This window comes from Diaphorina citri, unplaced genomic scaffold (assembly GCF_000475195.1).
Source record: "Diaphorina citri unplaced genomic scaffold, Diaci psyllid genome assembly version 1.1 scaffold1215, whole genome shotgun sequence".
NCBI classification, from domain to species: domain Eukaryota; kingdom Metazoa; phylum Arthropoda; class Insecta; order Hemiptera; family Psyllidae; genus Diaphorina; species Diaphorina citri.
In genome coordinates this window covers 47419-62519 of record NW_007378644.1, presented here as the reverse complement: position 1 = coordinate 62519, position 15101 = coordinate 47419, and the positions used below count along the sequence as shown (strand labels likewise).

General features: G+C 38.1%; 1 protein-coding gene across 1 annotated transcript in view; it reads right to left on the bottom strand.

The window, feature by feature from the left end:
- Positions 1–2843: 2843 nt before the first annotated feature.
- Positions 2844–15101, bottom strand: part of LOC113469749 — a 13174-nt gene continuing 916 nt past the window's right edge. Inside the window, exon 2 of the mRNA XM_026827632.1 lies at positions 2844–3616. Within this exon, the coding sequence (XP_026683433.1) occupies positions 2888–3574 (687 nt within the window). The 5' untranslated portion in view covers positions 3575–3616 and the 3' untranslated portion in view covers positions 2844–2887. The remainder of the gene's footprint in view (positions 3617–15101) is intronic.

Genomic DNA, 15101 nt, shown 5'->3' with positions numbered 1-15101 from the left:
TTTTTTTTTTTTTTTTTTTCTCTCTTTTTAAAAATTTGGGGACCTTTTTTAATTTTTTTTTTTTTTTTTTTTTTTTTTTAATTTCCTGCCTTTTCAATACATTGGAGACACTTCGTATTATTTGAACTACGTGGAACACATTTAAAGATTTAGTTGGATGGGAGTATAAAAAAAATCGGAAAAATTGTTATTTTTTGCTGATCTGATCTTGCAAAATACAAACCTACCACTCAACGACTTATTGAGAGATTTAACTAATGGGAGAATTTTCAATGATACACAAGCTGGGTCCGTCCCTCCGGGAATTTTTTAGCCCGTAGTTTATTCGATCGTGATTAAAAAATACGGTCAAACTTTTTTGACTTGGCGGGGCGGAGCGCTATCGCGCTCCTTAATAATAATAATAATAATAATAATAATAATAATAATAATAATAAGGCGTATCGTCTTATGTAAATCAAGCATCTGTAGTAGAGTGTCTTAAAACATTCCTTCGGTTTTTACTGAAATTCTCATCTTGGAAATCAGTGCGGGAGGGTCTCAATAAAATATTTCTACACAAAAGCTTTGTGTCCGGCTAGGGGACGTTAACCCTTTCACCCCGACTTATTTTAGGACCAGAATCTTTATTTTTTTTTTTCTGGTCAGGTATTATTATGCCGCCTGTACAAAGTTTCATGTCCTCCTAGGACTACTGAACGAAAATCGATCTGGAGACAAAACCAGACACGTTAGCCAAGTGAATTTTACTGACGTCTCAGATCACAAAAGAAACGTTTGAAAAAGACTGAGAACGGATTTTTGTCGAAAGGCCAGGGATGATATATCCCACTTTTAAAAATAATGATTCTGTGGGACGTATTGTCCCTTTAGGTTTGAACGGTTAAATAGAGAGTAGGCTAGTGTCTAGAGGAGTGGTTCTCAAACTTTTTTGCATGGCGCCCCCTTTGGGCATATTCTCATTTTTTCACCCCCCCCCCACCTTACCCAACCCCTCGGTATATTATCTTTACCTATGGGTTTTATGGAATAACAAAACGAGAATTTGAAACTTTGAGATTTTTTTTATATTCAAGTAAGTAGGTTACCTATTTATAGGTTTTAAGAATTTGAAACTTTGAGATTTTTTTTTATATTCAAGTAAGTAGGTTACCTATATATGGTTTTATGAAATAACAAAACGAACCAACCTCAGCAGTTAGCGCGGGAGGAATTTCAGAACTGGAGGTTTATGGTTCGAATCCCTCATGAGGTGAAACAGCAGTGATAATAAGCAGGGTAGACTAATAAGCAGGGCAGGGACGTATCTCAAGATACTAGAGTTGGAGACTAAGTACCTGATAGGTAATTTTGATATAAATTTTTTTATAGGAAAAGCTCGCGCCACCCTTGATTTGTCTCCACGCCCCCCAGTTTGAGAACCTCTGGTCTAGAGCTAGACGTAGGACTATATATATAGAGGAGAACACCTAACCCTAACCAGCCTAGCTAGCTGGGAGCTCTTCAAAGTTTTCTCTCTTATTTAAAAGATAATATCTTTTATTTATTCTACCATCACTATTCGGCTTCAGCTGAAGCCCTCACAACAAGACCAACAACACAAAAGCTTTCCAGAAGATTGTTAGGTACCTAACTCGAAACCGTTTTCATAATAATTCAATGCATACATTCATTTTTACTTTCCTTATCCTATAGGAAGGAAAGTAATGTAATCGGGTCAAAATTTCGATGGTCAGTTTTTAGTATTTTAGTGCCAAAACACGTTTTGAGGTCCCTAGAGCCTAAATCCAAAGTTTCAGCCATTGGTCCGTGTGTGTGTCTGTAAACAAAATATCTCGAGAACGGTAAGAGCTAGAGACTTGAAATTTGGTATGTAGCTGTCAAATGTGACAAGGATGCGACACGAAGGTTTTCAGCTATATCGACTAAACGGTTAGAGATATTGTAAATGTTACAACAGAACACCCAAATGAGCACCATTCAATTGGATAAGGAAAGTCGTGTGATGTTCACACCAGATTTTTCCATCTTATGTGGGATTGGAAATGATTGATCAGAAATTTTCCTTCGATGTTTTTTCAACGGCCGGCGGCCGGTCGACTATGATTGAACACACCTTAACACCTCCACTGATATGGTGGAAGATAATTTCTTATCACTAATTTATGTACGTTACCTCTCTTAGTAGGTAATGGGAAAACCCATGCTCCCTTTCCTTGTGTTCATGTTAATGGAATGGAAGAAAAGATTAATTAGAACAACCCAAGACAAGCTGTAGGTATTTACAGAGGAAGAGAATTCGGAGGTTGGTGGTTCAAATCCAAGACATAAAATTTAGCACCGTGAATTAATTAAGTAAGAAATGTGAGGAGCATTCATGTTACAAATAAAATTAAATTTACATTTTTTTTTTTTTTAAGAGAGACAAGAGTTTATTTTATTAGCGGATGTGCCAAAAGTTACTGCCAACTATCCTACTTTATTGTCAGTCGAATAGAAATATTTACAAAAATGAAGCTACAAGTACAAGACTTGATGGTAAAAATATTTGGTGTGCACACCACACGACTTTCTTTTACCTACAGTCGCGTCCTTAAACCATACAGGGATAGCATACCAAATGTCATCGCTCTACGACAAACTGTTCTTGAGATATCTACAGGGTGTCCCGCGAACGACTGTACAACGCTTGAGGGTTGATGCAGGACCTAAAGGGCTACCAGAAAAAGCTATCTGGAAACGGATATTTCCAACCATTTCCCGATTTTGAAAATTTGGACCGATTGCAATACTTTCATTAGGTACTAGTATAGCTCCGCTATACTGTAGGTTATGAAGGATTTTCTGTTTTTCAACATTTTTCATACCTTGTCCCCTTAAAACGCCTTTATCTCTTGAACCAATAAAGGTAATAAAAGACTGATTGCACCGTTGAAAAGAACACAAAATTTACTAAAAGATAAATTTCCCTGTTTTGGTAAAACCCTCCCTCAAACGATGACCCAGCTCTCGTTGCCACTGCAGCCGGTGACACTCCATCACACCTCTTGGCCGCCGCCGGCTTTCCTGGCTTCCGACCTCGGTGAGCCGCAAGTCCTGCCCTCTGTTTGATCACCTCTTCCAGCCGGTTCATGGTAGTGATAACATGTCGAATAGCATCTCCGTTTGTCTCATCCTTGACCAGGATCTTGCCGTCGGATGTCCAACAGTTTTGAACACCAAACACATCCCGGGCTTTGTTCAGGATCGCTAACCTTGTCCTAGTTAGCGATTCTCCGATCCTGAAGGGGAGGCCCTTGAGGTTCTTCTTGGCGAGGAAAACCTCTCTCCTTGTTCTGTACGAACAGAATTTCACTATGATAAGGCGGGGCTTGGCTGCAGACTTCACTCTACCCAACCTGTGCGCTCGGTCGATCTGATCTGGCAGGATAGAAAGTCCAAGGTTTGTATTGAATATCTCCAACACAGCTCTCTCGCTCTCATGTTCATCCTTCGCCTGCGCCTCAGGAACTCCAAACACCAGGAGACAATTTCTCCGACTGTATGACTCTAGGGAGTCATATTTCAATTCCATGTCTGACAACCTCCTCCCCACGTCCGCGAACTCACCCTGCACCTGCGATTGGAACGAGTTGAAATTATTGGCCTTGAGGGGAAAGAAAGGTAGGTACTATGTGAAGGAGGAGCACACAAATTATGAAGTAAATAAAAGGCGGGGTACAAAATATTTGTCGCGACGACCTATGAACTCAAAGCGAGAAAGTTTTAGATAACACTTCAGTCGTTATTTTAAGACCGGTTTTAGCGTCACCTATCTTAAGCTACGCCGAGCAAGGCCAATAAATGGATGGATGACTTAAACATTATATTGGAAATAAAGGGAGAACGGGCTCTAGTCTTGATTTTAAATCATTACATGAAAGTAAAATCGAAAAATCAAATCAAGAATAATAATAAACTGAATATTAAACGAATTAGGTAGGTACATAGGTACCGATTACTGATTTTCTCTAATCACGATCGAATAAACTACGGGCTAAAAAATTCCCGGAGGGACGGACCCAGCTTGTTATTACTATTGTAATAATAAAGGAAGGACGGACTAAAAAGGAGGAGGTGGAGGAAAGTTCAATTTTATAAACACAGAAGTTATGCAAATTGGAATAACAAGAATAGGACTACAACATAGAACTACAACAGGTATGTGGGTATATTATGTAGGTAGGTACCTACTATGTAGATAACTCTAACTACCGTTCAATTTTATAAACACAGAAGTTATGCAAATTGGAATAACAAGAATAGGACTACAACATAGAACTACAACAGGTATGTGGGTATATGTAGGTAGGTACCTACTATGTAGATAACTCTAACTAGGGTATACCTAAAAAACTGATTACGTATTGCCTTATGGTCAGTCAGCTAATTTTCGCACTCCTTATGGCCAATCAGTTGAATTTTGTGTAATCAGTTTTTTAGGTATACCTCTCTAACTACTTTAATTTTAAATTTCACAGGATACCTACCTAAGGTGTAGAATATTTTACCTACATACGAGTCCTTAGCATTGTAATAGCTAATTTCAACAACCATTAATGTTTCTTATGGCAATTATTGGTACCAAAATGTTGAAATATTTTTTTATGCACGCCCAAAAATACAGCAGAGTAGGCAATGTGCAAAACATTATGTTTAGCAGGTACCTGCACTGTGGCAGTACCTACCTGAAGTTACTTCCGTAGTTCTAGCTCGTACAGTGAATAAAATTAATGCCATCTTTATTTCTTTTCCTTGTACTTACCTATTACAATAAATTTGGTTTCCCACGAGTTTTTCAATCGCTTTGGGAAGGGGGATAAAATATCACTTTAAATGATCAATTATAAAAGTTATTGTTGGATAATTGTATGTACAGTGACGTAGATACCGTAAGTAAAGTAGAGGGAACATTAAATCTGATCTAGGTATTCTGGAAGGTCCCTCCAAAATTTTCCCACGAGTTTTTCAATCGCTTTGGGAAGGGGGATAAAATATCACTTTAAATGATCAATTATAAAAGTTATTGTTGGATAATTGTATATGTACAGTGACGTAGATACCGTAAGTGAAGTAGAGGGAACATTAAATCTGATCTAGGTATTCTGGAAGGTCCCTCCAAAATTATGAGTACCTCCCAAAATTCTTAATTACCTATAATCAAGGATTGCATGTAAAATTTCAGCTTCCCAGGATGAACAGTAAAAAAAGTTAAAAGGCTGGCCTGGGACTATGAACAGACTGTATAAAGAATTTGTTAAAACTGATATGTAATTTCATACAAGTTGTACATTTAATTTTTAATTGATCGATATTCATTTGCAAAGTAAATGTTATAATTATCTAATCTACAGGGTGAACACAAACGGAAAACAACCTAAACCTGAGCTGTTTTCTCCTCAGTCGACACTGTATCAAGCTATCAAGTTTTAGACGAGGAGGATTCAGCTCTAGGTACATTCTGCTTGTGAATTGATTGTTCTTTAAGATCACCAATCCAGTGTTCTTAATTTAGGGATTTTCATCCCTTTTCGGGGATTTTTCGGGTCTGTCTGGGATTGAGGGATTTTAAGGGATTTCTGGATAAATTCACCAAGTTCTCGATTTTATGGATTTCTGTAGATTTTAGACCAAAATTTTCAAAAAATTTATAACGAAATTCAGATAGGTAAGTAGCGCTGGTGTCATTGTTGTTTGCTTGCAACGCTAGTGCTTGCTTGGAGAAGTTGATGTGCCGTTATGAAAATCTCAGCGCGGTAGCGTTCCGCCCCGCCAAGTCAAGAATGTTTGACCGCGCTACTAGAGATATTATACGCCACAGAGAAAGTAGCCGTTTTCAGGTAGTTGTAGAGGGACAACTACAAATGATGAAAGAAAACGGATTGAATGTGTGTGTTGGGGCACGAAAGTAGATAAAATTGAAAAAAAAAAAAAAAATCATCAAAATCGGTTGAGACAAGTCGGAGATATTTGACTTTGAACAAGCTGGGCCCGTCCCTCTGGGAAATTTTTAGCCCGTAGTTTATTCGATCGTGATTAGAGAAAATCAGTACCTATGTACCTACCTACTTTGTTTAATATTCAGTTTATTATTATTATTATTATTATTATTATTCTTGATTTGATTTTACTTTTATGTAATGATTTAAAATCAAGACTAGAGCCCGTTCTCCCTTTATTCCCAATATAATGTTGAAGTCACCCATCCATTTATTGGTGAAGTCACCCATCCATTTATTGGCCTTGCTCGGCGTAGCTTAACATAGGTGACGCTAAAACCGGTCTTAAATGATCAACTGAAGTGTTATCTAAAACTTTCTCGCTTTGAGTTCATAGGTCGTCATCGCGACAAATTTCGAGATCGGAGCTCATTTCTGTGAGAAAATGTGAAAAAAAATCCCTCAAAAACCAGTTTTTTTTTTGTTTTTTGGCTTTATGGTTTTCTGGACAAAAATATAGGTCGACCAGGTTTGGATAAGTCCTTCTATGGGGACAAACAGACCGACCGACAGACAGACGACACCGAAGCGAATACAATAGTCCGTCCCTTATACCTTTTTATTACGATTGTAATAATAAAGGAAGGACGGACAAAAAATGGTCTTTTAAATAAAAGATAAAACACTACCCTAAATTTCAGCTTCTCATGTTTAGCCGTTCAAAAAATATTCAGGGGTCCCTGGACTTTATAAATACTCTGTATATTTATTGTATAGAGCTTTCGAAAAGTATTAGAACCCCTGAATATTTTTTGAATGGCTGAAGATGAGAAGCTAAAATTTGGGGTAGAGTTTTATCTTTTAAAATGAAACTTTTTAAAGTAATCACTCAATTTTTCCATGTTCTTCCGTCAATAGAGGAAGCACCAAAAATTGGAAATTAATTTTAATAAGTGATTTTTTCTTCAAATAGGTCCCACTAATGAATCCCATCAACAAAAATAAATATTTGAAACATCCATTTGTACCCCCGCAGGCCATCAGGGCCGAAAATTTAAATTTCATTTTTGGGTCTGAATTTCAAGATGAATCAATAATGAGACCTTTTTGAAGCACAAATCACTTATCAAATGAATTTCCCATTTTGGCTCTTCCCCTATCCCCTATTGATGGAAGAACAGGGCAAAATTAAACAGTCCATAATTCCGGCCCTAATTGTTGGATCGAGCTCATACTTTTGTCAAAGTGCTACGTTTTTAAAGGCCTTTAATTTGATATCACAATCAGGGGTTTCCCATTTAAGATTTTGAAGGTGACCGGTTGAAACCCGCTGGGAGCGACTCTGGCTCCGGCCGAAATTGGGGGACTACATACTTCAAAAAGTTTAATAAAATTTTAAAAGATAAAACTCTACCCCAAATTTCAGTTTCTTATCTTTAGCCACTCAAAAAATGTTCAGGGGTTCCAAGACTTTTCGAACGCTCTGTATGAGTAAGTATATACCTATACCTATCTAAATAGGTATTATCGTGATTTATTATTATTTCTTTTTTTAAAATATTAATTGAAATTTAAATACCTACGTACCGTTAACGTGGTAGGCAGGCAGAGCTTGTGAAAACGAAAATGTCCTTTTTGTTTGTTAATGATCTGAGAGGAAAAAAAAGACGATTCATAATGGAGCTGCTAAGCCCTATTAACCCTTTCAAATCCAACCTGGACGCCTTACTACTCCACAAACCACCCACCCACCCACACACCCACCCACCCACCACCCATACCCCCACCCACCCCCCCCCCCCACCCACCACACCACCCACACACCCACCCACCCACCACACATACCCACATCCACCACACACACACACCCATCACACACGGGCGCGCTACGCGCTCAGTGCAGCGTAATAGGCCATTTTGAATCAGGATGGAATGTGACAATTTTACGTAAGCCTTCAGTACTCTTCTTAACAACCACAAAAAAATTAATCGAAATCGGTCAAGCCGTTTTCTAGTGAAAACAGGGCAACAAAGGTCTATCAGCATAACAAACAGACATACCTACATACATACAGAAATTTTTCTAATGTGATTATGTGTAATCGTGGATGCATAAGGAGTAAGAAATCAAAGAAATGTAAGAATTAATAACTAAAAAATTCTAAGCAATGTACAGACAAATCTACAATTTTATTTAATATAAAATTGTCCGGGGTTCGACACTAGAGCTTTTCGGTTCTGTCCTTGAATTTTGGGGAGACTTAGCCGAAAGTGTATATGAAAATAAAGTATTGATGATTCATGAAACAAACAGGTTCTTGAAAAAAAAAAAAAAATAATAATCATAATAATAATAATGAAAAAATAATTGGAATAGGTCTAAGCCTTTCTCGGTTTCCTATGTATTTAAACAAAAATATACATAGATACCTCAGTACTGGGTAATTGTCGTTAGTTCTTCTTTGAGGGAGAGATGATGGTACATTAATAAGTGAAGTAGATGAAGTTGCCATCTCTCCCACAATGTTGATATTTAGGTTCACAATGGTACTGAGTCTTCAATAGATTAGTTACCTTGTTCTATTCTTCACATTCGTTCTCGTCTATCCCCCATTTGATTTCCATAGACCAAACGTACCACGATGTATTCAAAGGTCTAATGACGTCATCGTACAAACATCTTTGAGCTTTAATAATTCATTTATCAAAAAGAAAAAAAAAGTAAAAAGCATCCTTGAGCTTTGTAAACAATCCGTGAGCTTAGTTTTTTTCTCTCTGAGCATAAAGCTGGAAAAAAAATGAAGTCTTACATTGCTTTTTTCCCCAACATCTTTAATTATCTTGCTTTATTATTATCATTTTTCCTGACTTTTTTTCTTGTAAAAAGGAAAAGATTTTGAGCTCATCAAAATCATTATAAATATTTCCTTTCCTTGTAAAATAGAAAGTAAAAGAAACAAGCAGGGTCCGTCCCTCCGGGAATTTTTTAGCCCGTAGTGATTAGAGAAAATCAGTACCTACCCTTGTAAAATAGAAAGTAAAAGAAACAAGCAGGGTCCGTCCCTCCGGGAATTTTTTAGCCCGTAGTGATTAGAGAAAATCAGTACCTAATATGTACCTACCTAATTTTTTTAATATTCAGTTTATTATTATTCTTGATTTGATTTTTTGCCTTTTTATTACTATTGTAATAATAAAGGAAAGACGGACTAAAAAAGGTATAAGGGACAGACTATTGTATTCGCTTCGGTGTCTGTCACACTAGAGATGCCAACCACTCTTTTATCTTAATTTTAAATAACTGTAATGGCAATGTTTTTATTTCATCTGGTATGATATGATATGTGTTAGTACCGCGATAAGTGACAGTAAAGTACCCAAGTAAAAGTTAGTGTTAACCGTGATAGATAAGCGATCGTACTTTGTGATAAGAGATTGTACCTTGTAATAGCGATTATACCTAATGACTGTGTACTCTTTTTGTGAAATAAATGAACTTATTGTACTCTAGATTTAAATAAACGAATTCGCGAGTGTTTTCACTAGTCCTCCTAATCTTTTACGAACCCATTCACGCCCACGTACACGTAACACTATAATGTTTTTCACTCGGAAATTATCGAAATTTACCAAATCTTACCCCATAATGTTACTATGGTATTTTTAACTCGGAAATGACCCGAACTTACTAAAACATACCCAATGATATTACTATTATGTTTTTCACTCAGAAATAACCCACACTCACCAAACCTTACCTAATTATGTTATTATGCCTGTTGCCTTTATACTTTTTCGTGCTGCGTTCATACGTCATATTATGGTAAGTTTCTGAGGTAAGTTTCTGAAAAAAGTTATGAGATCTCCCAAAAAACACCACTTCGTGGCATAAAAAAAGACCCCGCCAAGTCGTTCCTCCCAAAATAAATCAAGTGCCCCCCCCCCAAAAATCCCAACAGGCATCCCACCCCAAAAAAGATTAGAAATCAATTTTGTACCCCGCCTTTTATTCACTTCATAATGTGTGTGTTCCTCCTTCACGTAGTACCTACTTTTCTTTCCCCTCATTGCACTCCTCTTTCCTCTAATATCACTTCTGCATCACTGCATTGGCGGCGTGTAATGCTTTAAACAATAAATCGATTATGCCACGAAGTGTTATTTTTGGGGGGGTACAAATTAGCGGATAGGGTGTATTGGGAGGATAAACGGATAAAATTACCTACTTGGCGCCATCACCTTGGAAAAATTTCGCCTGCAGCGCAGTTAATAGGACTGGAAAGCAATGAAATGAAAAAATATTAAAATTGAGGGGTTTTAGGGATTTTTTTGGGCCTGATTTTTTGTGGTAGTCCCGTAAGAACACTGCCTCAATCTCATTATTACCGTTTGCCACTGATTTGTACCTTATATTCGTCAGCAATAATAATAACAACAACAACAACAACAACAATAATAATAATAATGTGATTTGTATGATGACTAAGTGGCAGGTAGGTAGGTACCCATATCTTACAAAGAGCATCAGCTATTGAAATGATCATTTCTTCATGTGAATAAAGAGAGCAGAAGATGGAAGCTGATGCTGCTTGGGACAAAGGTGAAAATAAGCTTACCTTGGTTCCAAGGATATTATCAGTAGGTACTGGTACAACAGTGAAACTTGCAGAATATTGTGACAATACACTCATCTGCCAATGTGACAGAAATCATCCTCGGGTCACCAATTATTCAGTTTTAGTAATTTAAATTTGTTTATGACAATTGGAAGTCGTCAACAGCTGGTGTTTCTAAAAATTTGGGACATACCTATTTCACACTATTACTATGGCCTGTATTTTCACATTCATACAAGAACGGCACACACGACCCATCTATCGAACAAACAATGTTCCTAAGGATAGGTGGATTGGAAATTTTGAACAGCCGTAATTGACATTCGACATGGAGTCAGCCGTCTTGAAGGCCATGTTGTCCTGGACTTTATGATGGTAGCATCTTGACGGAGAAAACGGATCGTGTGGCGCTGTTAGGGATTCTTTATTTTCATACAGTGCATTCATAAACCCCCCCCCCCACCTTAATTCTTGAACGGATGAATTCAGAAATCTGAAATTTTGTATGCAAGCAAGTTCAGCCTTCTTTCTTTTTTTTTATTTTTTTTTTTAAGAGGTTTGACAGAGGGAACTGTAACTGCTATGGTCTTATCGTCCCGAAATCGAGGAGAGAAGGAAGACAGGATAGGAGAAAGCCAGCCGTTCCGAGAACGAACATTATCCCATCAGGATAAAATCCGCCCCGGGCGGGAATCGAACCCGCGGCCTAGCGCTTACAAGGCAGACGCGCTACCAACTAAGCTAACTAGGCTGGCAGCCTTCTTTCTCTTGGTGCTCAATGGCCGATTTTTCCACTCCGCGGAATCAGCTATTTTTTTCGCTCATTGAGCGAATTCGGGGATTGGTCCTAACATACATATACCTACACAGGTGAGTTTCATTTTTGAAAATAATTTGATATAGTTGCCTAGTTATATGTATGCAGAACATGTTCCTAAACGTGGGATTCCAAATACCTTCCTACATATTCATAATTTTCTATACCTACCTACTTACCTATTACTCTGGGTTGTTAAGTCGTACATGATATGATTATTATTACATTTATTAGGTACCTACATCTTCAACTTCTTCATGAACAGCAGACATTATAAATTTCTCAACACTGTTTTCCTATTTTTATTTTCCTGAATCTTTAAAAAAAAAAAAAAAAAAAACGAAGCTACTTGTTACAAGTAGGCCCATATTGTCCTACCTACCTACCTACCTTTTTAGAACACAAACACACATAGCCTATAACTAGATATAATTACACAAACATAGATAAACGATAAATAATGAATTTTAAACCTTAGAATAGGTAATTTGTATCAGATAGTGCCTATATATTTCAAGAATGGGTGCGCCTATTTGAACAAAATAAGTACCTACCTATGAGACTATAGCTATAGGGCTATAGGTATTATAACTCGCCAAATTTCCATTTAGTTTGTCTTTCAACTAACTACCTAGTTTAATGTTAGTTACCTATTTACACATGGGTACCCATTTATTATTAGGAGAATAGGACGTATTGAAACACCGATGTCCAAGAACGTCACAACTTAGGACACAAGAGGTTGTGAAAGAATCCACATATATTAAATACATTAAGTGATCCCTCGGGACGAATCGGGAAATATTGTCAAAGCTTTCCATTCACATACAGGATAGTTCCTGAAAACAAATTCACATTTCGCAAATATCTTGATCAATATTATTAGGGGCCGAATGTATCTCTGTCCAGCCAGCCTAGTTAGCTTTTAGTTGGTAGCGCGTCTGCCTTGTAAGCGCTAGGTCGCGGGTTCGATTCCCGCCCGGGGTGGATTTTATCCTGAAGGGATAATGTTCGTTCTCGGCATGAACATTTCTTATAATTATAACTTGTCTTCCTTCTCCCTTCGATTTCGGGACGATAAGATCTTAGCAGTTACAGTTTCCTCTGTCAAGCCTCTTATAAAAAAAAGTACCTACCTATCCAAACCCATGAAAATGAAAAAAAGTACCTACCTATTTCCAAACCCACACTAGAGGAATGCAACCTAGGTCTCCTATCTCCTAGACTTCCTAGAGGAGTGTCAAAGGTCTCCTATCCCCTAGACTTCCTAGAGGAGTGTCAAAGGTCTCCTATCTCCTAGACTTCCTAGAGGAGTGTCAAAGGTCTCCTATCTCCTAGACTTCCTAGAGGAGTGTCAAAGGTCTCCTATCTCTTAGACTTCCTAGAGGAGTGTCAAAGGTCTCCTATCTCTTAGACTTCCTAGAGGAGTGTCAAAGGTCTCCTATCTCTTAGACTTCCTAGAGGAGTGTCAAAGGTCTCCTATCTCCTAGACTTCCTAGAGGAGTGTCAAAGGTCTCCTATCTCCTAGAGGAGTGTCAAAGGTCTCCTATCTCCTAGACTTCCTAGAGGAGTGTCAAAGGTCTCCTATCTCCTAGACTTCCTAGAGGAGTGTCAAAGGTCTCCTATCTCCTAGACTTCCTAGAGGAGTGTCAAAGGTCTCCTATCTCTTAGACTTCCTAGAGGAGTGTCAAAGGTCTCCTATCTCTTAGACTTCCTAGAGGAGTGTCAAAGGTCTCCTATCTCTTAGACTTCCTAGAGGAGTGTCAAAGGTCTCCTATCTCCTAGACTTCCTAGAGGAGTGTCAAAGGTCTCCTATCTCCTAGAGGAGTGTCAAAGTTCTGCGTCTCGTCATTTTCATAGGTTTGAATATTCAGGCGGCATCGCACAAAAATATGTAGGAATTTAGGAAAGTCGTGAAGACGAAATTTTAGTAAATTTTAAAATTTTTGTTTAGCTTACCGCTGCCCCAAGAACGCTCTGAGAACATCCTGGAAAGCTTCTTAAGTAACTCAAATGGAAAACCAGACTAAATTCATTTACTTCGGCTAGGAGCATGCCTGCATGCACCCTATATTACAATGTAGCCTCATGTGTGTTTATGAAATATGCTCAGATTTCAGATACCCCCCCCCCCCCCCAACCACTTTCTTTTCCCTCATGTGTTTTTATAAAATATGCTCAAATTTCAAATTCCCCCCCCCCCCCTCAACCACTTTCTTTTCCTTTGGCTTTACAAATAATTCACCTCCTCCTCTACCACCACCTCCTTCTAGTAAATATTACTCTTTATTTACACAAGGTAACCGATTTCTTAAACTTTTCCTCTCCCGAGAGTTTCTTCAAATACCCAACTCATGTAACTTCACACAGATTATAATGCGCGCACTTAAATAAAGCCCAGAATTTCGGATATAAGTCAGCTTTATTAATAATAGGGGTGATTACAATCTAATAAATTTCGAATTCACACTGTAGTCTGAATGTAACTACATTAATGAACTCTTTGTTCCTTTAGTTAGGCTTTGACAGGTTTTTAGACCTAATTAATGTAAATGCAAGCTGGGTCCGTCCCTCCGGGAATTTTTTTAGCCCGTATTTTATTCGATTGTGATTAGAGAAAATCAGTACCTATGTACCTACCTAATTTGTTTAATGTCCAGTTCATTAATATTATTATCATAGGATGGGTGACTTGAACCTTATATTGGGAATAAAGGGAGAACGGGCTCTAGTCTTGATTTTAAATCATTACATAAAAGTAAAATCAAAAAATCAAATCAAGAATAATAATAAACTGAATATTAAACAAATTAGGTAGGTACCTACATAGGTACTGATTTTCTCTAATCACTACGGGCTAAAAAATTCCCGGAGGGACGGACCCTGCTTGTTATAAATACCACCCATCCGTTTAAGCAGAGCTTGTGCCACGGATGGGGAATTCATTTATATTTATAATATGTATTTATGTAGTTTCAATTCCATTCTACTCTTTAAAATATTATAAACTAGCTGAAATCCTTAAGGCATGGCCGTTCATGTCATTCATTCATTTAGTGATCTTGCTCGGCGTAGCTTAACAAAAACGAACCGGAAAATAGCCTATAGCCTTCACGAGAGTGCAAGCAATAAGTTGACAAAGAACTTTAGCAATCGGATGAGCCGTTTGGCCAGGCATAAACTTCGAACACACACACACACACACACACACACACACACACACACACACACACACACACACACACACACACACACACACACACACACACACACACACACACACACACACACACACACACACACACACACACACACACACACACACACACACACACACACACACACACACACACACACACACACACACACACACACACACACACACACACACACACACACACACACACACACACACACACACACACACACACACACACACACACACACACACACACACACACACACACACACACACACACACACACACACACACACACACACACACACACACACACACACACACACACACACACACACACAAACAAATATTCATTAGTCCGTCCTTCCTTTGTTATTACTAATAATAAAAGGTATAGTTAGGGTGACCATAATTTTTTTGGCCCAAAGCGGGACGCAGTCCTTTTTGGACGATGGGGGGGGGGGGGGGGGGGGGGGGCAAAAACATATTTT